The sequence below is a fragment of the Colossoma macropomum genome, unplaced genomic scaffold (assembly GCF_904425465.1).
Source record: "Colossoma macropomum unplaced genomic scaffold, Colossoma_macropomum, whole genome shotgun sequence".
Taxonomy (NCBI): Eukaryota; Metazoa; Chordata; class Actinopteri; order Characiformes; family Serrasalmidae; genus Colossoma; species Colossoma macropomum.
The window spans coordinates 7,940,961-7,966,237 of record NW_023494789.1 but is presented as its reverse complement, the minus strand read 5'-3'; the positions used below and the strand labels follow the sequence as shown (position 1 = coordinate 7,966,237).

At 39.1% G+C, this 25,277-nt stretch overlaps 3 protein-coding genes across 3 annotated transcripts; 2 read left to right on the top strand and 1 right to left on the bottom strand.

The window, feature by feature from the left end:
* Window positions 1–253: 253 nt before the first annotated feature.
* On the top strand, window positions 254–8,962 carry tmem237b (transmembrane protein 237b). Its single transcript, XM_036569974.1, has 14 exons — window positions 254–427; window positions 695–739; window positions 2,989–3,020; window positions 3,149–3,162; window positions 3,738–3,815; window positions 4,231–4,365; window positions 5,252–5,345; window positions 5,505–5,665; window positions 6,029–6,158; window positions 7,328–7,519; window positions 7,667–7,740; window positions 7,844–7,931; window positions 8,589–8,710; window positions 8,811–8,962. The coding sequence occupies exons 1-14, from the start codon at window positions 407–409 to the stop codon at window positions 8,873–8,875; spliced, it is 1,251 nt and encodes a 416-aa protein (XP_036425867.1). The 5' UTR covers window positions 254–406; the 3' UTR covers window positions 8,876–8,962.
* A 1,330-nt stretch (window positions 8,963–10,292) lies between these two features.
* zp2l2 (zona pellucida glycoprotein 2, like 2) lies at window positions 10,293–15,429 on the bottom strand. The gene is made up of 9 exons (XM_036569499.1): window positions 15,057–15,429; window positions 13,690–13,877; window positions 13,504–13,601; window positions 13,263–13,420; window positions 12,090–12,279; window positions 11,852–11,999; window positions 11,176–11,251; window positions 10,501–10,620; window positions 10,293–10,423 (listed from the first exon to the last, which is right to left on the bottom strand). Exons 1-9 carry the CDS (start codon window positions 15,421–15,423, stop codon window positions 10,293–10,295), a joined length of 1,476 nt encoding a protein of 491 aa, XP_036425392.1. The 5' UTR covers window positions 15,424–15,429.
* Window positions 15,430–16,185: 756 nt separating this feature from the next.
* LOC118807833 (cytochrome P450 20A1) lies at window positions 16,186–24,735 on the top strand. Its single transcript, XM_036569973.1, has 13 exons — window positions 16,186–16,422; window positions 17,927–17,976; window positions 18,073–18,239; window positions 19,549–19,694; window positions 19,864–20,031; window positions 20,442–20,520; window positions 21,221–21,336; window positions 22,024–22,078; window positions 22,626–22,746; window positions 22,889–23,000; window positions 23,166–23,230; window positions 23,311–23,400; window positions 24,208–24,735. Exons 1-13 carry the CDS (start codon window positions 16,351–16,353, stop codon window positions 24,356–24,358), a joined length of 1,392 nt encoding a protein of 463 aa, XP_036425866.1. The 5' UTR covers window positions 16,186–16,350; the 3' UTR covers window positions 24,359–24,735.
* Window positions 24,736–25,277: the final 542 nt, after the last annotated feature.

The window sequence follows — 25,277 nt, the reverse complement described above, 5'->3', positions numbered from 1 at the left end:
TAGAAGTGTTGTTGTGTTCCGGTAGACTCAGATTCACCCCAGAATAGACCAATAAAGCCTGTTTTTTCCTACCTAAAATTCGGTGCATTTAATTTCCTAAACTTTTGTCCCATTTTGGTCAATAAAATCCAAGATAAAACGACTAGGGATTAGTTTTTGGTGCGCAAATATCCGAGACTTTACGTTAAATAAACGTGTGCGCAAATAACAGGAGAAATATGACAGACGGAACCACCTTCGTAACCAACGACAACAAACAACGCTAAAAACCAGCAAAGCACAGTCTGCGCTTTTCTGCCCGTTAACACTAGTTGGCCTTTTCTGCTAAAAGTCGTGTAAATTAAGACCTTAAACATCACATTTTAAAGTTTACTTGTCTTTTTTGATATTTGAGCAAGAACCTACCATGGACACAGACAACGAAAAGGTTAGTGGCAAGACAGAAATCTTGCTAATACGTAACATGCTAGCATGCCAGCTTCTTGTTAGAATTTTCCCGTTCCACCTTAAGTGGTGCAGTAGTTACATTCTAGTGAGCCATTTAAGGTGGAACGGGAAAATTCGAAGAGGAAGCTGGCGAATAAGAAGCCAACTTCAGTCTCATAATTATACCACAGTCATTTGAGTAAAAAAATAAAAAGGGGAATGTTTTCCTGATCTCGGTGTTGGTGGTTATCCATGCTGTCCCACTTAGGTTCCGAGCATAAGACGGAGGGAGCTCCCGCCAATTTCACACAAAGTAAGTTAAGTTTTGCGCGCATGGCCAAATAAATGCAAATGCTGGTGTTTGAAATCACTACACTCAGGTAACATATAGGAGTCATTCCACGAGATCTCTGCCAAGAACAGGTTTTTGTCGTCAGTAGTTTCTTGTTCATGACATGTTCTTATATTAGGAGGCAGACTTTCCCACTTCACTCACTAGCCAACCAGATCAGTACATCCCAGCAGGGCAAAGATTTGATCTTAATGTTTTATTTAGTAATATTAAAAATGTATCTTCAATGATTGTCTGTATACACATCTAAAAATCTAGGCAGCTATTGCATTTCTTAAAAAATGTAAAAATAAATAAATCTTTTTCACTTGCTATAAAAAAAATAAAACTATGAATCATGAAAGTCAAATATTTAGGCTTTCTGTTCTGAGATTGAATGTTAAGCACTGATCTGGCTTCAAATTAAAGATGGTCGGTAAAGAAATCAGTTTCCAAGAAGTTACCAGCCAGTCACAAATGTGTCTGTCTGGTGTGTGCATGTGTTTGGATGTCTGCCTCTCAGAGCTATCACCTGAAGGGGAACTCCAGCCAAAATAAAAAGTGCAGCCATTGCTCCATCTGTTGTAACCATGCCTAATCACATCTTAGAGTGGTCCCACGATAGTCTCGAGAGTGATGCTTTTCCAGTTTAAAGACTAAGAAACCCCCCTTCTCATGACATACACTATATAGACAAAAGTAGTGGGACATTCCTCATTATTGAGTTCAGGTGTTTCAGCCTCACCCATTGCCAACAGGTGGATAAAAAGCACATAGCCTTGTAGCCTAACAAACACTGGCAGTAGAATGGGTCGTATTGATGACCTCAGTGACTTTAAACATGGCACTGTAATAGGATGCCACCTTTGCCACAAGTCAGTTTGTGATATTTCTGAGAGGCTTCTCTATCTGGCAGTCTGATGGATGAGTCTGTGTTTGGTGAATGCCAGGAGAACATTACCTGCCTGACTGCACTGTGCTAACTGTAAAGTTTGGTGGAGGAGGGATGGTGCTATGGGGTTGGTCTAGGCCCCTTAGTTCAAGTGAAGGGAAATCAGCAGACCAAGACATTGTGTGTTTTGTGGGAACAGTTTGGAGAAGACCCTTTTCTGTTCCAGCATGACTGTGCATGGTTGGATGAGTTTGGTGTGGAAGAACTTGACTGGTTGGCTCAGAGCCCTGACCTCAGCCCCATCAAACACCTTTGAGATGAACTAGAACAGCCAGGCCCTCTCGTCCAACATCAGTGTCTGACCTCACAAATGTTCTTCTGGATGAATGGGCAAAATTCCCACAGACCCTCTCCAAAATCTTGTAGAAAGCCTCCCAGAAGGGTGGAAGCAGTTATAGCTGCAAGGGGGGACAATTCCATATCAATGCCTAAGGATTTAGAATGGGATGTCATGAAAGCTCCTGTGGGTGTAATGTGTAGGTGTCTCAATACTTCTGTTCATATAGTGTATCTTGAAGGCTGAAGGAACTACGAGCACTTTGGGGTGGATATATAAGGCATTATTATTGTTTTCTTTTGAACTAGCTGCCAAATTCATAAGTAATTCCAGATAACTGATGTTACTGCTAATGTTACTGGGGGGATTCTCAATGGTTGTATAACATGTTTGCATAATGCATGCTGGGTATTGTAGTGAGAGAACAATGATGGGCGAAAACACAAACAGTACACAAAATCAGGAATTCTGTCAAATGATGAGGCCCAAGGATGCAAGGCTGCGCTAGAGAATATTACATAACACGACGAATAACATAGTGCTAGTTTAGGCTTGAATACACCTTTAAAGACCGAGTGACAATCTGATTCTGACTCTTGAGTAACTGTCCTCGTGTTCAGGGTTAATCCTGCTGTCTAGCAGATGCCTGTCTTAGATTTAGCTCCGCACTAATCCCTGCTATATGTGCGCAGACCTGTGTGTGTGTTTGTTTATTTGATCCCCACTGTCCCACTGTTACTCTTGCTTGAGTGGGATGGCGAAGAAGCCACTGGTGAGTTTTCCACACACGGACACACACACACTGTGAACACCCCTTTTCACACTATTCAGAAAGTGGTGTTCTGCTTATAGTTTCCAAAAGAAGTTTAACTGGCAGGAGTGCTATGTGTAGCTTTATCTGTCTTGTTATCTAATACTTCTGTACATGCATTCCGTGAAAGTTAGTGAAAGACACTACATGTGATCTAAGACTCTTTCCCTGTTTTGTTTTGCCTTTTTCAGCGGGGTCCACGTGCATTACCATCTCTGCCAAGGTGAGCTTCACCAGTGCTAACTATAGGTGCTGAGGTGATACTATTCACTACCAATAATACAAACTGCCAGCTGGCTAACTCCTGTCTTTCTCTTTGTCCTCCATCTTAATGCCTACTTGCCCTGAAAGTCAAGATACAGCAGGTTAGTGTTTCATGAGGAGCTTGCAAATTTGGTACATTGGGCTGTGCAGCCTTCATTTTTTTTGAAAAGCATCCGTTTTTAAATTGTTTTAAAACCTTCCACATAATTAAATAGTTAAGATGGAAACAGTCATTCATAGTGTTTGAGTTGTTTTGACAGTGGTGATGATAGGAACCAGACGTCTGAAGCATGTAAAGCTATCTTGAATAAAGTTATTACTCAAATGCATGAGACATTTACTGTAATTTTAAGAAAGCTGTGGCCTAAAACATTTCTTTTTCAAATTATTCATTGCATTACCAACGTCACATATAAAACTCCTGTGTAGGTTCGCTGGCTGTTTTATATACTGAACAGAATGGTCATATTTTTGTTGTAGACAGCGTAACCCCTGGTGCCTATCACCACCACTGAGTCTGATTCAGTATGTTTCTCTACAAAGAGCCTTTTCACATCAGACCACTCTAAATGATTTTGTTTACACCTCAACAAATGAAGCATGGAAAAATTTTGAAAAAAATGGAATCAAGTTTAATTTCCAACAATATTTTTGCCTCTGCCGATCTTTTGCTTAGATGAAATGCCAGTTCTAAGGACTAAGAAGAAAAAGGCCAAGCGTGAAGTGGACACAGAGGGAGTCGAGGCTCCTGAGGGTGAGCTCATATAAGATGTACAGCCTGCGCAACCCACATTATGGAATTATTATATACTTTTTCTTTTTAGAATATGACTAACCACAAACAGTCCAAACTGTTTTTTTTATCACAGTTATACTGTAGACTAGGTGTGCGTTCTCTTGGACTTGGCCACTTGCTGATTTCTGAACTTGCAATCTCCTGACCATAGGGGCAACACATATATAGTTGATGACTTATATACAGTTGATGTCCATTTATTATTATTATTATTTTTTTTTTTTTTTCAAAATCGTTTGAGCACAACAGCTGCCCTTTACATTGTGTGAACATTTTGTGATGAATGGACTGATAGAAATGCTACAAAATCTCTTTACATTGTGTTACATTGAATTTAAAGAATGTTTTCGCGAAGTTCCTATTTCCCATTTAGCTACAGGAGATGCTGGGATTGAGATGGGGGACATGGACAGCCGCAGACCGTCAGAGAGCCAGGAGCGTTTGACCCCTGAACCCCAAGAAAATCCACCACAGAGGAAGAAAAAGAAGAAGAAAGCCCAAGTTATTGGTGCGACTGACATCAAAACATGAGATTCCCTTATTTGATTGATTCCCTTATTTGATTGAAACATATGACAAAAACTAGCATGGTTGCTAGAAGCTTTGTGTGAGTTGTGTAGGTAGAATGTGCTGTGTTTAACAGCCAAATGAAGGAACACATGAACAGATGCCAACACTAGATATCTTGATAGCTCAGTTATGCCTGCTAGGTTAGCGTTCGCTTGGTGGTTAGCTTTCTCCTCACTCAAGCACAGAGAAAGCTTAGACGAACATAGTTTTGTTCAAAAGCTGTGTGGGCAGGACAAACCACAGCCCTGTGATTGGTGAAGGTACTGCTTCTGTATGTGCGACCCAAGATTTATATTGAAAGAGGAGGATTCTGCCAAATATATTGGTCATGGGGGATTTTTTCTACAGGTATATTATACATGTATATTGCACAAGAGGAACATTAGCCAGTTTAACAAGAAAACATGGATTTAGGTTCCCTAAAGCTTTAACAGTATCCTTTAGAAATGGCACCAACCTGATTGCAGGTATTGGTATCAGACAGATATCAACAGAAAATAGTGGATCAGCTATCGGTGGGAAAAAGAGGATCATTCTGATTCAATCCTGTAACAAATCTGCCCTGAAATAGCACTCGCTCACATTGTGTGATGTGATGTTGCGTATTTCTCCCTGTGGGGTGGTAGAGGGTTTGGGTAGTTTGACAATAATAGCTTACTTTAAGATGCTCAGAGCTTATTTTAAAGCATACTAGTTTCAGTAGTTTCACTATGAGAAAAAAAAAGTGGTATCCTGCCTTCAGTAGTATCCTTGCTAACTCTCCTTGATCCACTGGTAATTCCTCTGGTTTTTAATGATATGGATGGTGTGCTGTGGTTAATTAGATCCAGAAAGTGACCAGACTGACCTAGTACAGAACGGAGACATGCCTGACCAGAACACGGACGAGGAACCAACACGAAAACCCAAGAAGAGGAAGTGAGTCAAAAGCAATAGAATACCTTCTAAATTTTGCTTTATGTAATGTTCACGTTTTTTATCATGTTATTGCTTTTTATATACAGTATTTTCAAGATACGCTTTGTGTTCATTACCATCCCTCACTTCCTGTTTCTCTCTCCCTCTTTCTCTTCGCAGGCTGAAGCCTAAAGTGACAGACGTGCAGTTAAATAACGAGTTAGCCGTAGAAGATGATGACATCATCACAGATGCCCAGCCTCCGATCCCCCAACATGCTTTGTTCTCTGCCCCTCAGGGTCCTAGTCAGCCCATGGCCAAGGTGTTCATTGAGAGAGGGCGTAAGTTCACAAACTCATGATTACTAGTGTGGGTCTGATCGTTTTTGTGTGATTCCAGCTTTCTGTGTACAGGGATGTCCATAAATATTTGGACACAATATGATGTGGAAGAAATCTTGAATAACAATAACTTTGGTGTCCAAATTTTATACACCTGACTAGTTCAAGTCCATTTGTCCAGGCACAGACTGAACCTAGTTTATCAATAGTTTTTTAATAGAAAATTCTTTTCAGTGTAGAATGAAGCTTGTTTTGTCTCTATAATTAGAATCTGACGTTTGTTTATAGGTTTTACAAAGTCGTATAAAGGGTTGGCTGTATATGGCAGCAAGTATATGTCCTCACTAGTCTGGGTTCTCTCAGGTCGTTTTCAGCCAGCTGAGCGTATAGACAGACGTAAGACCAGCAGCAGTCAGATTGAGCAGAACTTCATGGATGTCCAGTCGATGTGGACCACCAGAGACGTGTCCATGAGAGTGCACCGAGGCTTCAGGTGTGACATGCAAGCTCATTGAATTAGGCTCAAAACACTAGAATACGAACATATATGAATATATCTCCTCCATTTTAGACATCAATTTTAGGCAGTCTTCCCTGGATCAGTCACATCAATCACATGACGTTTCTCATGCATTAAACCTGAAAGATACAGTGAATGTTTGTTTGTTAGTCTTTGCAGGACCCATATTATTATTTTCTTTAAGTAAAAGTTTGATGTACTGTGTAAACATTATTAAAAGGGAATTCCACCAGTTTTCAAAATTTCATAATTGGATGTGTAATTAATTTGCTGAGATGTAAACAAAGTCATACGTAATCATTGTTGGTGCATTGTATATAAACAGAATTACGGTGGTGCTGACAGGAACTAGTGGTCATGATGTCTGCAACACCAATATAGCCATGTTAATCATTGTAAAATGGCAACAAATCTGAAAAAAGAAAAAAAAAATCTTTGAGGACTGTTTTAACTTTCTGTTTGTACCTCTCCCTCATTCATGCACTTTTAAAAAAAAATCTGCTTTTGGGCCAAAACGTTTTCTTAAACTGTCACAGAACTGTGTCAGACATCAGGCAGTGTATTCGTAACCTTTTCATATACTTGTTTTCTGTGAGGTAGCTTTTAGAGGCATTAAATGCTTTAGATGTCAGGTTCCTATAAGCATTGATGTGAACAATTATAACTTGATAAGTTTCTCTAGAACAGAGCATTTCAGATGAAACCACTCTGAATGATTGTTACATTTAATTATAAATAGACTTTGACAAATGGGTGGAATTCCCCTTTAAAATTTTAAACTGTACCATTCACTCCCCAGTCAACACAGTCTGTTTTGAATTCATCATGGTGATGTCATAACCATGGAGGTATTTGCAGTTTAGCCTGCTCTTTCACGTTGAAGCGATAAGAAGTGTTGTTACTGCAGGTAGTCTGAAGCAGAGTTATTGTCGGTGGACAATTAAACATTGTGCTGTTCATGTCTGTTGGGAAGCAAATGTGTCATTACAGCCTTCCAAAGGAAGGCAGACAAAAGTCCAAAAGGAGTGGAAGAAGATTTTTCTGATGTCCTTTAATATTTTTGTCTATTTGGGGGGTCCTTTAAGAATGCTGTTTGAACAGCAGTGCATAGCATATTCTAACTGCTGTCTGCTCTTCTACAGGGTGATAGGCCTGTTCTCTCATGGCTTCCTGGCTGGTTATGCAGTATGGAATATTGTAGTGCTGTACGTTTTGGCAGGGGAGCAGATGAGCACTCTACCTAATCTACTCGAGCAGTACCACACACTGGCTTACCCTGCACAGTCCCTCTTCTACTTCCTACTGGCTCTTAGCACTGTTTCAGCCTTTGACAGGTAGGCCATCTGAATTTATTGTGTTTGTGATTAAGCATCACAGGGTTGTGAACAGTATATTCAAGCATATTTGAATTTGGTCTGTTATGTATTAGTACGGTAAATGTCTTCTAAATTAAAAGCCTAAATTAAACTTTGTCCTCTCAGAGTGAACCTGGCCAAAGCGTCTGTGGCTTTGAGGAGTCTGCTCACTCTGGATCCTCTGGCACTCGCCTCTTTCTGTGGGTTTTTTTTCTACTCTTTCAGCAAGTGCAATAAACAGACCTTTTCCAGGACACCTCTGATCTAAAATTCTGGACTGATATTTCTGATTTTCTCCTCTAGTATATTTCTCGGCTCTGGTTCTGTCTCTAAGCCAGCAGATGACCAGTGATCGCATCAACCTCTACTCTAGCCCCAATGCTTCACTATGGTGAGTCTTCTATAGCTGTATGTGGTAAACACTGAGGGTGGGCACTATGAAGATGTGTTATCACAATAAATGAAACCACTTTCCTGAGCACATTTCTGACATCGTCAGTGTTTTTTAGAACACTGGCCCACTGCATGCTTCAGAAAGGATTTAGACTAGATCCTATAACAAAAACTAATAGTGTCACACTGTTAAATTAAAACTGCTTAGTAACAAGGAGACAAGTAGAAATTTATTTTCTACTCATTTTTGAGTCACAGACTAGTTTGGTTGATCTAGTCAGGTGGTGCGACCCCAGTAAAACCATGAACATGTGTTGCTATTTTAATGTTTATTAAGTAAAAAAAAACAAACAAACAAGGATTAAGGTTTACATGGGTGTCTAAGTACAAAGACTAGGCTTTATACATTTTCAGTACTTATAAATACATTTAAAAATAAATTTGGGGGCAGTTAAATTGATTATCCTGTTCAAAAATGAATTTGTTGCATTGTAAAAGCAACACAAAAAAAAACACATTGATTAGGTTGGAAAAATGCATTTGTCTTATGATGTCAGGTATCACAATGTTGCATTTTTGTAATATCGGCCACCCCAGTACACAGTTTGTCCAACCACAAACACTAAATGCTACATTATTGCATTTCTCCTCTCAGGGTGCCTGGCCCTGAACACAGTGCACTGTACCCCTGGATCATAGTGAATCTAGTGGTCACTCTGTTGGTGGGCTTGGCCTGGGTCTTGGTGTCCACCTCCCCAGATGTAGATTACACAGAAGGTGAGACAGTCATCATTATTGGTCCTAGGCTCTGACTGAACAACCATAAACTGTAATAGCTTCACCGTGAAACTAAAACATCTAATACTTCTTTGCACAGACTTCTTGATGGCGATGGAAATAGAATATCCCAAACCTGAGGAGAAAGGAGACGTCCCTGCCTGAGACACAGCACCTGCGTAAATGTGAATATTTTTGCACTCTGCCCTGATGTAAGACTGTAAATAAAGTTTAGAGAATGAAAACCTCTAATTCATTACATCTAGCTTCATTTGTTACACTTGAGTCAAAATGAGTGTAGATCAGCCAAGCTTCAAAAGCAAGCCATTTTGTTTGAGGGACTCTGGTAAGCCCTAGTAGAAATGCCTTTACATGCATTCTGTCTTCATGAAGCACATAAAAGGGCTTGAAATGTATAACTGAGGAGTTTAATGTACCACATAAAACACTGTTAAAGCTTCAAAATGTATCATTCACATTATATCACCTTATTTTTTCAAGATTACAGCTGACATATGCAGTTAGGGGAACAGAAGTGTCATTCATTACCATTTCTAAAGAAGTTGAGAAAATGCTTACTTTTTAAGCTCTGGTTTCATCCCATTACAGCAGAGTGAAACTAGTTGAGCGATCAGCAGACATGAGAATGTAGCTTCATAATAACTCTTTAAAAATAAGCCCAGTAGTTTGAAATCTGAGCCCATAAAATGCAACCAGATGAACAACTGTTAGTTGAATATCACTTTGCTTATAACAAATTTACTTTAATTGGTCTACACTTTATAGTCTCTTTATAACTGGATTCTGTCTTCACTAGCAGGCTGGACCATAGACTGTACATAAGAAATATGCAGTCTTTGGGCTGAACAGGTAGCAGAACACTAACTGGCTAAAAGTACAAAAGACTTTAAGCTCAAGCTTTTAAATGAAGTGTTACTCAGGTGAGACAGTACAGAATATTACATGACTGTTACAAGCCAAGTGTCCATATTTATACTTGATAGTATTAAAACATAGCAGGTTCACTGGTGGTTTGACAGTACATGACTATTGTGGACCACCACTGGAAAAGTTTCTCCACACTTAAATTATGGTTCAAGGGTTCTTTAGTAACAAAAATGGTTCTATATAGAACCAAAACACTCAACACCCCTTTGTATGATTAGAGTTCTTTGCAACAAGAAAAGGGTTCAAGATTGAGAATGTGCTGCAAATGGCTCTAATGTAGCCCCAAAAAGGCTGCTTCTACTGAAAATGTCAAGCCTGTAACAATAGTAGAACCCTTTTTGGTGCTAGAAAGTTTTCAAAAAGGTTCTATATAGAACCATCTACAGCATATTCTCCATCAATCTGAAGAACCAATTTATGATGCAAACCATTTATAATGCAAAGGGTTCTTTGAGTGTTCATGGTTCTATACAGAACCATTTTCTTTGAAGAACCTTTGAGTATACAATACTCCATTTCACATCAAACCACAATGACTAGATCATTGAATTATGCAAACACTTAGTAAAATTCCCCTTTAAAGTGTGGAAATCAGAACATCAGGCAGAAGGTTGACATGAAGTCACTTTATTCATCATAGTCTTGTTGTCTGAAGGCGAGGACGTGATTTTGACCTTCGCCTTAATAGAGCGATAAGCAGTCCGCAGATGCTCAACACTGTAAGCACAGCTACTCCGACCAGCCCATAGCTGAACACCTGAGACACTAGACAGAGGAAAACAGACAATTCCTTTAGTTGACTTTAGATAAACAGGTTAATGCTGTTATACTAAAGTTCGTACCTTCTCCATCGCTGTCTGCTTGGCTTTTAGCAGAAACAGGCATGTCTGCAATAAAGAGGACCTCACCACTGGACACTAGGACTTTACTCTCCAAATCCTGTGTGGTTGGAACTGCTCTTCCTGGGCAGTAGAAAAAGTATTAGTACATGTACTGCCTTTAAACTTGACAAAAAAAAAAAACTACAGGGGTCAGCAACATGGCTATTTTGCAGTAAAATAAAGCTCTGCTGATTGTTCAGTTTAACAATAAATGGTCTTAAACGCTGGAGTTAATGTAGAACTGCTAATTCACCCTTTAACCCTGAAGGTTGGCACGCAGACTGCTGGTCACCACAGCAACACTCGCCTAGCAGCTAACAAAAAGACAGATTCAAGATGATCAATAATTGAGGCAAACTGACTTTTGTATTTAAGCACTCAGCTGGTTTCCCAAAACATTTTGTTGGCAACGAGAAGCTGTCAAACATAAGAGTCGCGAAGCTGAAGTCACAATGTACTACAGCTAATTGAGCAGTCACACCTGCTGTAAAGCAAAGTGTAACTTTACTGCAGGGCATAAATATCAGCACCAAAAACGTTACTTGCCATATTGCAACACCATGCAGTGAAGGGTTAAATGCTGTGGTTGTTGATTGTACCCCAAACACAAAACTCAAACTCCACCCCAACACTTACTTTTCCTGCCACAACTTGGTTCACAGGTCTCTGTAGCAGACAGCTGGCATACGGCTGTGGCACAATGGATGAAGATCTAAATGCGGGTGGAGGAATTAAATAAGTTTGAGCCCATAGAGTTAAGAGCCCTTATGCTTTCCCTTGCTTTTAAAATTTGAAGTAATATGAAGACAGTTTAACATACTTTTCACTCCCCAGTCCTTATATATGGAAAATAAGCTGCAAAAATTGTGAGATCACAAGAATGGACTCACACCTAAGGTGTTTCAGCTTTGATTGAGACACAAGACAGCCAATCAGAACCAGTCCAGTCTTAAAAGGCACAGTAAGAAAAACAACCAGTTTGTGACTAATAAAAAGGGATGGGAAAAATCTCTTAATAAATGTACCATTAAAACGGACCATTTTTGGTACAAAATCATGAATGTGAAGTGGACCTCAAAGGAAAAAGTGCACCCCACCCCCCAAAAGCCAAACTAAATGGTACAATTTAAACTATAAAATATATACATGTTCATTCATGAAGTTGCTCTGAAGTTTAAAAAAAAAAAAAGTCTTAAACAAGATTGCATGAAAAAGCTTGTGGAGTGCTAATACTAGTGATTTCTTTCTGGAGTAGCTTTTTAAATTAAACTGTACCTGAAAATTAAAATGGATGCTTTTCAGATACCCATACCTGTTCCTGTGAAGGAAAAAGGAAAGTCTTGTCCACAAAGGTAAACATTTTCACGACGAAGCGTTTGTAGTGGGTTGGGTACTGCAGGCCAGATGACTGGTTGACTGGGAGCACAGTGGTCAGGTAACGGTCATCTGTATCAGGACACCTAAGCAAACCGTACAAGACATGCAACAAAGGATTAAAAGCCAAATTGAAATCGTCAGCTCATTAGCAAGTTAGCGTGACGTCTTCTTACCCATTAAGCAGCAGGTCCCACTGAGGCAAGCTTGAGGGATCTGGGCTAGAAGTGGCCCAGCAACGGTTCAGTACGAGGGCGAGGTTTGGATCAGTTCTCCGCAGCATGCGCACCTCCACATATACTGGCTCCCTCAGTATCTTAGTCACAGGGTAGTCAGCCTCTGTGTAGTACGAGCTGTATATCTCCACTAGTGGGAAGAAAGAGGTTAGGCATTCAACCGAAAACTAGCATGTAAGACATTATTGGACAGGTTTCATAGAACAGCACTGTATCCATCAGCCTCATGATTTTGTCTCCTGTTTTTTAAAAGCTCCTCCCACCTTCAAGATAGATCTTCTGAGGGGGCTTTTGTTTTGTTTTTTTTAAACTAGGAAATCTATTCTGGGGACTATTGTGGCACCACTGTAGGAGCCCAGTAAGCATGTTAACAGATGAAGTGGTTACATTTTCCATTTTGGCCAATTATCCCTTCAGAACATTAGTTATGGATAACTAGCTCCAGTTTCCATGCCAACTATTTCTACAGCTCCTCTATAAAAGGGCTACCTTCTCCAAATGAAACCTAACAGACACTAAATTGTAGCTAATGACTGTAGTCCCAAGGTCAGGTTAAAGCTACACTATGCAAATTTTGGGTATTGAGATTAGTGGAAATGTGTAGTTGCATACAATGTGCAGAACAACCTTTCGTAATGTTGGTTGTGCTTCAGACCTCCTTTGGGTCTCAAATCCAGTGATGGCAATCACACTTTTAAAAAAAAAAAAAAAAAAACAAAAAAAAAAAAAAAAAAACAAAAAAAAACAAAAAAACCCACAATTCAAAGAGAACTTGGCCTAAACTTGGCAAAGGAACACATCTGAGGATGCAAGTGAATATACTGAAGAGAGATAAATGTGGATTTTGCATCTTGATGCAAATTTTGATTTTGATCCAAGTAGGCAAAATGGTTTAAAAGCCATAATCTGGGAATGTTAGAACTCATTGTAATCTAATATTCAAAAAGTGTGCACATTGAACAGAATACTCCTCTAGGCATCTTAAAATGAATTTACATACATGACTATAGTTCCTCTAGTCACAGTTGTAGACTCCAAGTTATCCCAATACAGGTGAAATCTGAAGTGATCAATCATTTCCTAAAGAACAGTCAGGTCAGATGTACACCCTACCATCTGAACACCCTTTAGCAGCACAGATGCCATTGGCTAGCCTGAGCTCCACTTGCAAAGGACCCTGTTCGAAGACTGGAGGAGGGGGAGGAACTGTGTTCACCTCCACCACTAGAGGCGCCACTGCCGTAGCCAGATATCTGCACTGGAATGTTAGCCTGCAAGCAGAAAGTAACATGAATCAAGTTGGTTCTAGCAAGTTGGGCAGCCATTTTAGCCACGTTTTACAAAGGCCACTCACTCATACGAGCTGTCTCTTGTGATGGCTCCCTGAGGACCAATTCCCACTTCATATGTGGACACCATCCTGTTCTCATAAATAATGTAGTCACCTTCCACCTGAGGGGAAGTTAAGGTTAAAATCTTGAGAAAGCCTCCAGACAGTCTTGGTGCAAAGCCTCATACACTTGTACGGCCACTTACGCACCTCCATTCTGGTACCACAGGAGGTGAATGGAAACTGGTAGATGGCAAATTCAGTATTGCTGTCAACAGCAGAGCAGTGTTCACCAGCAGCCTCCAACATGTTGATGCTTTCCAGACTGATACGAGGCACAGTGGCATCTCTGGCCACAACCACCACAAACTGCCCATCCTCAGTGCACTGTACAGTGACTGAATCCAAGGGGTTACCAACATTCAGTACAGTTGACAAACATCAAAAATAAGTCTGTCTGGGAAACAGTAGCTAATGTTTTACTCATTTAAAAAAAACTGCATAATGTATTTGAGATGTAAACAAAGTCATTCGGATTCATTTAACATGAAACACTACATTGCAGATAATTCTACTCATTTCTTTACAGTGGTGCTGATAGGAACCAGGGGTCATGTCTTCAACCCAGTTTTATGTACCAACTCAAACACCAGAGAGCCTACATGTCTGGGTTTTTAAATATAACATCAATAACAAAAATTGGGGCAAATCTGGAAAAGTTCTTTTGGTACTATTGTCCTACAGCACCCTGCCTGTACCTCTTCACCATGAACGGTGGTGTGTGAGACATATCAAAAGCCAAAGCCTTATCAAAACCACTCACACTTAAATAATTGAGGTAGCTTTTAGAGGCATTAAAGGGGAACGCCACTTTTAAATGTCTGCATAATTCAGTCTTTGAGATGTAAAACCAATCATTCAGAGTGGTTTGATATGAAAAGGGAAAATTACTGGCTCAGATTTGTTTATAGTGGTGGTGATAGGAACCAGGGGTCAGAGACAAATATAGCCATTTTATTTACTATCCAAAACCACCAGTGAACAGACAGGTCTTCTGATGTTTTATATGTAATGGTGATCCTGGAAATATAGAGGCAACATTTTTTTCCCCCAGATTTCTTTGGGATCATTTTGCCTCACAACACCCTTTATGTATCTGTCCACCATGATTTTAAAAAGTTATATTTTAAGCCAAAAGCCTCAAAAGTCAGACATCAAGCAACATAAATGATTGTGTAATAACTTTTGGTGAGGGAGCTTTTAAAAGGCAGTTAGTGCTTCAGACGTCTGGCTCCCATCACCACCACAGTGACCAGTTCTGACTTAGTTAAAGAGCATTTAGCACTGATCTACTCTGAATGAAGGCTTACATCCAAGTGTCTGAATTATACAAGAATTATTACAAATTGGTGGAATTCCCCTTCAAAAGCCTCAAACGTCTGGTTCCCATCCCTGCAAGTTTTTTCTGTAACAGCGCATTTTTACACCAAACCACTCTGAACGACTTTAGAACTTGAAGATTTATTTATAGGGAGGTTTTGAAAAATCAATGGAACTCCCCTTTACTCATTACTCACCCCCCTTCCCATAGTAACACAGGGGCCCATCTGGTGCTCGAATATACCGTCTCGTATCATAACAGCAGTTTAGAGCCTCACAGTCCGCTGGAGTAATGCCTGGTTCTCCACAACCCACCCGGGTAGAGTCGTCCACCTCACAGCGCTGAGGAAGATCAGAGACGGCCGGTATTGACTGCCAGGCAGGCGGATAAACGCTTTGAGACGGTTGTTGGAGCAGAAAGCGACCTTGCTGCGGCGCATTATATGGTTGTTGTACGAAATTCGGCAGATTATTAGCCTGAGCCATTAGCCACGGGTCCTTCAGCTGCTGGGCGCCGCACAATGCAGCACACAGACCGAACACAGTTATTACAGCTCTCGACATACTGGACGTCGGCTTCAGTTAAACAACGCTTCCAACTCAACCTGATGGGCCATATTTAAAGAGCGTTCGCTTCAGTCAATTATCCTCAAACCCCGCCCCTTAATTAACGCACAATTAGGCTAATTAGAACGCTACTGTTTGCTATTGGCTGCCAAATGGAGCCAAAAATGAATTTAAGTGAAAGTAAACAAACATATTCAAACATATCAAAGTAAAAAAGTATAAGAGTAAAAAATGTGGGTTTTTTTTCTTCAATTTTTTTTTGTCCTTTTTTAAAGCAAAGTGCTATACACTGCCTAACGGGCTGTCCTGACCCTCACACAAAAACAAACTAGCAAATTAGCACAGCCTAGCTGTAGGTGGCTTAATTTTACAATGATATGAATTTGGCTGTTTTAATAAAAACAAAAAAGTCAAACTCTTGAACTCTCTACAAGGGATAAAGAGAGGAAAAATGGCCTTCGAGATTTGTAGGTATACTACGATGGCCTAAATGAAAATGTAAGGAGTAACAGTGTAAGTGTAATATTCAGTTTTGATGCTAATAGTACAAAATTTCCAAATTAATACTTAGTATTAGTACTTTCCACAGACGCTAATATTTTTTTTAGATTTTTTTCAGGCATGTTTATTTAGGCTTTAATCAATTTACCGCAGTGTAAATGCTATTTTCTTTTATTATTTTTTGTCAACATAGTAATGTGGCATGGTTAGCCTAACGCAGAGAACCATCGATCCCCTCAGTACTCACTTGCTTCGGTCTTGCCGTGTAGTCGATTGCCGAGCAGGAGAGGCGTAGACTGTTGTAGACGTGGTAGTCAGTTAGTCCGCTAACGGCTAAGATATTAGCTCTAATTCAGCAGCTCAGTGGTTCAGCGTTATTTTTAACACATTTATGAACGATTTGGGAGCTTTAAGAGAGCGAATATGCTGGACTTCGCTATATTTGCTGTGACGTTTGTTGTCATCTTGGTCGGCGCTGTTCTGTATTTGTATCCGGTAAGAATTTAAACAGTCTGCATGAAAAAACTCCGTAACTTTACTCGCTGATTTCTAAAAGTATCATAGACGTTTTGTTTTATCGGCTGTTTATTCTAGTTTACTTTAGCTCTTTGTTGACGACCTGGAGAACGATTTGGCTTTTGTTCTGCGGCCTGTTTGCCAGAAACTGAACTTTCTGAGAGTGAATGAAGCACAAAAGTTGAAGTTTATAAGGAAATATTCTTCCTGTGGGTATAGAGAGAGAACAAACTGTAAATCTAGCATATAGCTTAAAGCAGGTATTCATGCAGATGTTTGGTTAAAGGGGAAAATGTCTGCATAATTCAGTGGTTGAGATATAAACAAAGTAATTCAGAGAGTTTTTTTGTAGTTAAAATGGTTAATAGATAAACTTAAAGACTCAGATTTCGTTACAGTGGTGGTGATAAGAACCAGTCTACCGTGTCTATAGTGCAAATATGGCCAGTTTATTTACTGTCCACAGCCACCAGTAAACCTATATGGGTCTTTTGAGTTGATAAATGTATTGATGATGGTAAAATAGCTGAGAAAACAAGTTTTCTTTGGGGTCTGTTTTGCCTTAGAATGCCCTTCTTGTATCCTTCCACCATGATGGACTAAAATAAACAAATTAAATTACATTTTAGACCAGGAGTGTCAAACCCAACTACTTGAAGAGCTGTGTTAAAAAAATTCAACAAATCTGTGGGCCAGAGAACGCCTGCGTTATTTCATTTTTAATTAACATTTTGATATGATTTGATGGCCATTGTTTATTCAAATTATGACAAACGAATATAGGAACTTGTAGTTGACCTTGAAATATTACACAAATGCCTAAACTATTTAAAAAACATTTTAAATAAAAACAAATTGTTTATATAAAAAGAATAGGCTACATTAGCTACTGATAACCGTTAAACCTCTTTAAAGGACCCAGGAGGTAGGTTTTTTAAATGACACCTGCCAGCTTTCCTTTTTGTGGTGTAACTGCTGTTCTGTACATTGTTGTTGGTGTCAGAGCACATTACGTAGCAGTGCATGCTCGGGGTTGATGTGCAGCTCAGTGTGAAACTGGGCTAATATTAATAGAAAATTAAAATTATTTTGCAGACCAGATATGATTGTGCCACGAGCCTGACTTGACCCTTGGGTCTTGTGTTTGACACATGGGTTTTAGAGTAAAAAATTTATGACAAAATTACAGTAAAACAATGTCGGAAACATCTGGCAATATATTCGTAATCATTTCATGTCAGCATTTTGTGAGGGAGCTTTTAGAGGCATCAAACACTTCAGACGTCTAGTTCCTATCACCACCACTGTGAACGATTCTGACTCAGCATGTTTCTCTAAATACAGAGCATTCTCACCAAACTACTCTGATTGATTTTGTTGGCATGTTAAGCATTTAATTATGCAGAAATGTTTGAAAAGTTCCCTTTTAATGTTTATGATTAATGAATCCATGTCTAATCTTCATTCTGCTGGGCTTTTCCAGTCTTCAAGAAGGGCCTCTGGTGTGCCTGGCCTGAATCCTACAGAAGAGAAGTGAGTAACATGATAAATTTGCATAACTCATCTTTTTCTCACTCAGACATTCAAGCCTTCACTCTCTGGTCCTGTGCTCTCTCCGTTGTTCTGTAGGGATGGTAACCTGCAGGACATTGTGAACAGAGGAAGCCTGCATGAATTCTTGGTTGGTCTTCATGACCAGTTTGGTTCAGTGGCGTCTTTCTGGTTCGGCCGGACACCGGTAGTGAGTCTTGGTTCAGTCGATCAGCTGCAACAGCATATAAACCCCAACCGGACTAGTGAGTACAGCAGTCTGTAACATCATTTAACAAGCCCAGATCAGTCAGAAACAGAAACAGAACGTGATGGCCCAGCGGTCATCTGCAGAGAAGACCTATTTGTTTTATACAAATGATTCGAATTTGTTCTGCTGTTAGACTTGGTGGCGCACCTGTGTCAGTCTGCTTTATGTGTCTGTCCGCTTTGGGAATAAAAAGATTCATTCACTCTGATGTTATGGAATAGTTTAGCTCCTTTTATAGCTCATTTATACATGCAAGAAATTGTATCATTCTCCTGTGTATAATAGTTGGGTCAGTGACCTGCTGTGCATTTTTATGTTCAAGGCCATCATTTTTATTTTAATTAATTTAATAAATACATAACACATATTGCATCACTCTACAATACTTACTGTATGTGAATTTTATTTTTTATTTATCAATGTAAATTGATTTTAGCCATTTTTGCCTCCCAAAGTCTAAAAATGTCAAGGGGTGCGACTGTCCAACCATGTATCCAGATTCAATTAAGTATTTAAAATGGTAATTTAGTCATTTAAAATTCTGAATAAAATAGTTTGGTATGATTTTATATTTTAAACCTTTATAATGATAATATGTTGCAAAATAGAGCAACTTTGAAAGTCTTCATCTCATTGCAAAACTAATTCTGGTTTCCTTAAATGCCATGTGTTACAACCGAAAACAAAGGACTTTTATTCTGATATGCTTTTAAGAAAGAGTGGGCATGGTATTGCACCAAAAGAAGACCCCAAGTGACCTTCATGGTACAATACAGAGGCCAGAGGCCTGTTAATAAATATTGAACAAAAACAGTAATTTAAGAGTCATGGTTGGACTAGTCACCCAGAAGGATAAGCGGTTTAGATGATGGATGGATGGATGGATGGTTGGACTAGTCAGTTGCTGCGACTCCAGAAAAACCATGAGCATGTATTATTATATTATTATATTTATTATTATGTATATTTATTTGGGAAAAACAAGCAGCTGTAAATAACTTATCTAGAATAAAAATCCAACATTTTTATTAATGTGTGGTTGCACCACTGGACTTTTTCAGGCTGGTAAAATTGATGATCATGTCAAAAAAATTCTTCCATTATAAAAGCAACAAAAACAAATATCAACACATTGAAAAGATTCTTGCAGATACAAAAATGCACAACATATCTTTTTTTTAAAAAGGATTTTTAATTTTATCATTTTAAAGCCTTATTTGTCATTGATCCATGTATAAACCTAAACAATGTATGTTTGATATTGTTTGCTATTTAAATGTTTAATGAGCCCTTTTGTTCTTTAGCGGATTCCTTTGAGACAATGCTCAAGTCGTTGCTTGGGTACCAGTCAGGGGCAGGCACAGGAGGGACAGAGGCGCTGATGAGGAAGAAGGTGTATGAGGGGGCAATTAACAAAACACTGGAGAATAACTTGCCTATTCTGCTTAAGGTACAAAAACACTGCTTGTCTTATGAAATGAGACTATATTCTTCCATATGTTGTTAATAGTACATAACAGAGCAAAGAGTCACAAGCATCATGACAACGGCAAGTCTTGGCTGCTGCCTTCAGTTTCTTGTTTAATTAGACACCTGATCCTTTACTCTTGCGTTTGCAGCTGGCTGAAGAGTTGGTTGGAAAATGGCAGTCGTATCCAAAGTCCCAGCACATTCCCCTCTGTGCTCACCTGCTGGGATTGTCCATGAAGGCTGTCACTCAACTTGCCATGGGCAGTCGCTTTTCAGACGATACTGCGGTCATTCGCTTCCGTAAGAACCACGAGGCAGTGAGTAATATATATGTATATGTATATATATATATGCACATATAAGAGTTTTTATGAGTTTATATGAAAATTTTATGTTCTTTATAGAGGTGGGCGATATGGCAAAAATATACCAAACACATTGTCTCTGTACACAATATGCATCATGATACCAGTGATGCCACATTTATAAAAAAAAAAAATCAAAATCTGAATATAATGAATACAATTATTTTTTTTTAGTTTAATTAAATTTAATTAGTTTGTTATTCTTTAAGTACTGACTTAACATCATTGATGCTCATATTGTGACAAAATGTGATGTTGTTTATCGTGATAATGATAAATATTGTAATTTTGCCCACCTGTAGTTCATATCAGTAATACTACATGGATAGTAACAGCATGTTTATTGCATTTTTGATTAACAGATCTGGTCAGAAATTGGTAAAGGTTATCTGGATGGTTCTCTTGAGAAAAGCTCAAGCAGAAAGGCCCACTATGAGAGTGGTGAGTGATCATGAAGTCTACTGTTTATTGGGGCTGTAATGATACACACAATTCAAAAATGGGTTCAATACTATACAGTGGTGTCTTAATATTATGTATTTTTTTGATAGAGCAAAAATAAGGAATGCCTGAAAATGTGCTTTGTGTTTAAATATTTATGTTAAAATGTTAAAGTTTGCTTCATGTGCACAACTTAAATATATGTGCACTAAAGGAGAGTAATGATGCACATACTTTCTGGTTCAATGCCATTTTTAAAAATATGGTCAAGATTCAGTCAGATTTTTTTATATTTTGTATGTTACAAATGCTAAAAATGGTTCTACAGTTATCTGCCACCCTAAAACCCCAAAAATTACAACCCCTAGAATTTATTATTAATTTATAAAAAGCTTAGTCATTTAAGTATGGGTTGGTCCTTAGCATAAGCCTCTTCCCTCCCCACCCACTTTACTCTTACAGGCTGCACCCAGATATCTAGTTTTAATCACTGACAGTGAAGAGACCAAGGGGTGTATTGGCGATTCAGTTTTAAATTTTGATACACTTTCAAATTTGATTTTTTGATAAATATTGAAATTGTTACACCCTTAATGTTTATACAAGCTGTTTATCCATCAAGAAATAAAGTTGGATTTGACATGTTTGACAATGTTTTCATGAGTTTGAACGTTCAGAGCGAATGTGTGTCTATCTACAGCACTGGCTGAGATGGAATCTGTACTGAAGTCTGTTATTAAAGAGAGAAGTGGACGGGGATCCAGCAAGTCAACTTTCATGGACTCACTTCTGCAGGCCAATCTGTCAGAGAGACAGGTGATGTCACAGCAACACATCAGTTGACCACAGAGAATATTTTCTTAAAGCTGCACTATTCAATATTTTTTGCTAAAAAGGAGAGAAGTAGCATTACTGAGCCAAGAGGAAAAAACACCAAAATGTGGTGTGCATGTGCTGCTGCCAGTCACCCTATAAAGCCTGAAATAATAATTTAAAAGTCAGAGGCTTCCGATTGGATGATTTTTGTTCTGCATATTGCATGCAGTTACACATTTCTACCAGAGGGGTCTCCAAATCTCCAAACCTACACAGTGTAGCTTGAATAGTCTATTCATGCTGTAATCATTCTTTTATATATAATTCTAACTTTTGTGCATGTTCAGTGTCAGAGCTGAAGTTTATTTAAGGTGTGTTAAGGGAGGTTTGAGCATCATAGTGAAGTTTTAGATTAAAAATCGTTCAAATTGTTAAAAAAAAAAGTAGCAAATACTAAACATTCTTGTTATAGTAAATTCTTGAATATATCTACATTCTAATAGTTTTTAGGAGTAGTAATATGCAGACTTATATACACACATCTGTGAACAGTGCCTTGAGCCTTTATTGATGGATGGATCCAGGGTCCCTTTCCAAACAATTTTCAGACTTTCATTGACCCTTTCAGCACCCCAGAATTCATTCATTTCATTTGACTGCTGCTTTCTGTTCTGTTCTTTCCCCCAGGTAATGGAGGAAAGCATGGTGTTCACCCTCGCTGGCTGTGTCATCACTGCAAATTGTAAGCAGATGTTGCTTCTCCCTGTGATAGTAAAGCATGCTCTTCTTTCACTTCTGTTTAGATGGAGCCCTGCACTCTGACACAGCTTATGAATGCCTGTTTATTGCAACTGATTCATCACATATCTTAAAAGATAAATTCATATGAAGTTAAAAGCGTTTTTTGTAGTTTAAAGGTAATTTTGTTTGACTTACTGAGGATGGTTCCTTTTAAATACCACAGCCCAGAGAATATTTTTGATGAGGTTTTAATTCCTTTGTTTACAAACAAGGACTATGTAACGAAAGCAGTTAGGACATCTTCATGTTCTAACATTTGGTTAAAAGAGGGCTCTAGGAAATCATCCACTGTGCTTTCCTAGAACTAATCACATGGCATGGTTACCAATCTGATGTTCTATCAAAGTGTGGGCCTTCATGTCATCCATATCTGCTCCTACAGATTTGTCCAGCTGACATTTGGCTTCACTCATTTGAAATATCTCTGTTGTTCCCATTTTTGTTTTTTCTTTGCTTATTTTGACTTGTTTCTATCTGATTTTTCCCAGTGTGCATCTGGGCAGTACACTTTCTGTCCATCTCAGAAGCAGTGCAGGAGAAACTGCATCAGGAATTAATAGATGTGCTGGGGGATGGGCCTGTCTCCTTGGACCAAATTCCACGGCTCAGGTCTGTTTTGTCCATAGGCTATAGCCTAAATTAGGTTGCATGTTATTATGGCTCCCTTCTCCGCTCTGGCCACTAGAGGGTGCTCCTGCACTGTTGCCAGTATTAGAATTAGCTGTACAACTGTGATGTCGTTTCTCTTCAGATACTGCCAGCAGGTACTGAACGAGACTGTACGCACGGCCAAGCTAACCCCGATTGCAGCCAGACTGCAGGAGGTTGAGGGGAAGGTGGATCAGCATGTCATCCCTAAAGAGGTGATTATTGTTCATGCTATCATAACTGCTAATTCAGGTAATATAAAGGTGGTGGATTGCAGAGTTGTATGCGAGCCAACTAACTTGTTAGTATCTCAGATGCTGGGTTTTGATATTTGTTAGTGTATGATGCTACAGTTATTTATTTGTTCCTTTATGAAGCAGACTTTGGTTATCTATGCTCTGGGAGTAGTCCTTCAAGATGCAGACACATGGACATTACCGTACAGGTGCGTGTGCACACGTGTTTGTATAGTACATACAGTAGTGTTATGTCTGAGTCTTTGATCATGTCTCTGTGCCTTTGCAGGTTTGATCCAGACAGATTTACAGACGAGTCTGTTATGAAGAGCTTCTCGCTCTTGGGCTTTTCAGGAAACCAGGCCTGCCCTGAACTTAGGTAAACTGAGATAACACTAAGAGTAAATACTCAAACATTATAATAACTTGTATATATCCAGCCTAATCTGAGCAATTATAGTTGGTAATGCAGTACTGTGCAGAAGTCAGAGACCACTCTTACTTAACTTTAAGGCAAACTGGCCACAGAGTACAAGTGATTCATTTTTCAGTGTTGGGGGAAAAAAACAGAAAACACACATTTAACAGAACATTTTACAGAAGCCTCGACAACTAAATATAATATCATTTAATTTTTTCAGTATTTAGTGTGTCCAATCTTTGCCTTAATTACAACTTCCATTCTTTTCAGGAGTCACTTTCAGTTTCTCTGCAGGGATGTTTTTGCACACCTCCAAAGTTTAGTCTTAGAAGTTGGTTGCGTTTTCTGATTTTCTTTTTTCCTCATGCAAATCGATTATCATATATTTAATCTCCTCAGAAATCCTCAGATCTCTTTAAAAATCATTAAGTTAAGGGCCATTTTGACTGGTAACTAAATAAATAAAATGCGACCTCTGACTGTTGCACTATACTGTATGCATTAATACGTGCACTGTGAACATATGTTAACATATGCAGTTCTTTAAGAATGTGTTTCTGTAGTGAGTTTTATTGGATATTTGGGGGTAGTTTTGGAGATTAGTAGTTTGAAATACTTGTATCCATGTTATGATAATTTCACTCATGTTAATCTATACCCCTGCAGAAAGGTTATTATGGAAAGTGATGCCTGTGTAGAAATTCATAGCTGGTGTGATGTGAAAAGAGCCTCACTAAAATTTGTCTTGCTCCCTTCTACATGCAGATTTGCCTACACAGTGGCTGCTGTGCTGTTGAGCACACTGGTGCGCAGACTGCGGCTGCACCAAGTGAAAGGCCAAGTGGTGGAGGCCAGATATGAGCTAGTGAGCACACCCAAGGATGACACCTGGATCACTGTCAGCAAGAGGGACTAACTGTGCAGACCTCTCACGCCACCCCCAAAGGGACACTTTCAAGAGATCTTTTATGAATGTCCTTATACTTACCTTTTTGCTGGATTTCAGACATGGCTGTGTGTAATTATGTCATTCCTCATAATTTTGGGAAAGAACAGTATTGTTGATTATAGGACTCATATATGATTCCTAATGTGATTATTATTTTTTTGTTGTTATTAGAACTTAAAAATGAACTCAACAGGCACACACCACGTTTCCCTTTTAGGAAAGAAACTGCTTAAATTTGATTTGTTTGTGTGCTGTACATTTTCATTGAATGCCCAGACTAATGAAAAACAGCTCCTTCACGGCCTCAGTTTTTACTAATAAAAAAGAAAAGAGGTTATCTGCCATTTTGTTTGAGCCCAGAGTTAATAACATAACAGACAAAGGAGTTGAGTAATAATTAAAAAAAATATACTGTGGGTCAGTTTCCCAGACAGGGATTAAGCCCAGTCCTGGACTATATTGTCCTTTCAATGGAGACCCTCCATTCAGAATGCTGTGAAATCCAGGACTGTCCAGGAAACTGGCCCCAAATGTGTAGACTTCCAACATTTCTTCTGAAATCAGGGTTATTGATAAGATGTTTGCTTCAGCACCAACCTCTGCTCTTCTGGGTTTACACTACATATTGGGACATGGCTGTGAGATTTTATTGCATTTAGCCAAAAGAGCATGCGTGAGGATACTGTCAGCATGTTGGATGATTAATTCTGCATCACAACCGCCACTCAAACTCATCCCAAAAGTATTGGATGGAGCTTCATCTCCTCAGACGATGCAGTTCTACAGCCCAGTGCTGGAGAGCATTATACCCGTCCAGCCGACGCTTAGCATTGAACATACTGATCTTAGGCTGATGTGCGGCTGGCTGTTCCAGCGCTTCCCATTT

Coding starts and splice junctions, on each gene's coding strand:
- LOC118807833 (XM_036569973.1), top strand. CDS start 16,351: ATGCTGGACTTCGCTATATTTGCTGTGACGTTTGTTGTCATCTTGGTC. Junction 17,977..18,072: donor CTGAATCCTACAGAAGAGAA/GTGAGTAACATG, acceptor GTTGTTCTGTAG/GGATGGTAACCTGCAGGACA. Junction 22,747..22,888: donor GACCAAATTCCACGGCTCAG/GTCTGTTTTGTC, acceptor GTTTCTCTTCAG/ATACTGCCAGCAGGTACTGA.
- zp2l2 (XM_036569499.1), bottom strand. CDS start 15,423: ATGTCGAGAGCTGTAATAACTGTGTTCGGTCTGTGTGCTGCATTGTGC. Junction 13,602..13,689: donor CCTGTGGTACCAGAATGGAG/GTGCGTAAGTGG, acceptor ACTTCCCCTCAG/GTGGAAGGTGACTACATTAT. Junction 10,424..10,500: donor AGCAGACAGCGATGGAGAAG/GTACGAACTTTA, acceptor TCCTCTGTCTAG/TGTCTCAGGTGTTCAGCTAT.
- tmem237b (XM_036569974.1), top strand. CDS start 407: ATGGACACAGACAACGAAAAG. Junction 4,366..5,251: donor GAAGAAAGCCCAAGTTATTG/GTGCGACTGACA, acceptor GTGGTTAATTAG/ATCCAGAAAGTGACCAGACT. Junction 7,741..7,843: donor TCTGGCACTCGCCTCTTTCT/GTGGGTTTTTTT, acceptor TTTCTCCTCTAG/TATATTTCTCGGCTCTGGTT.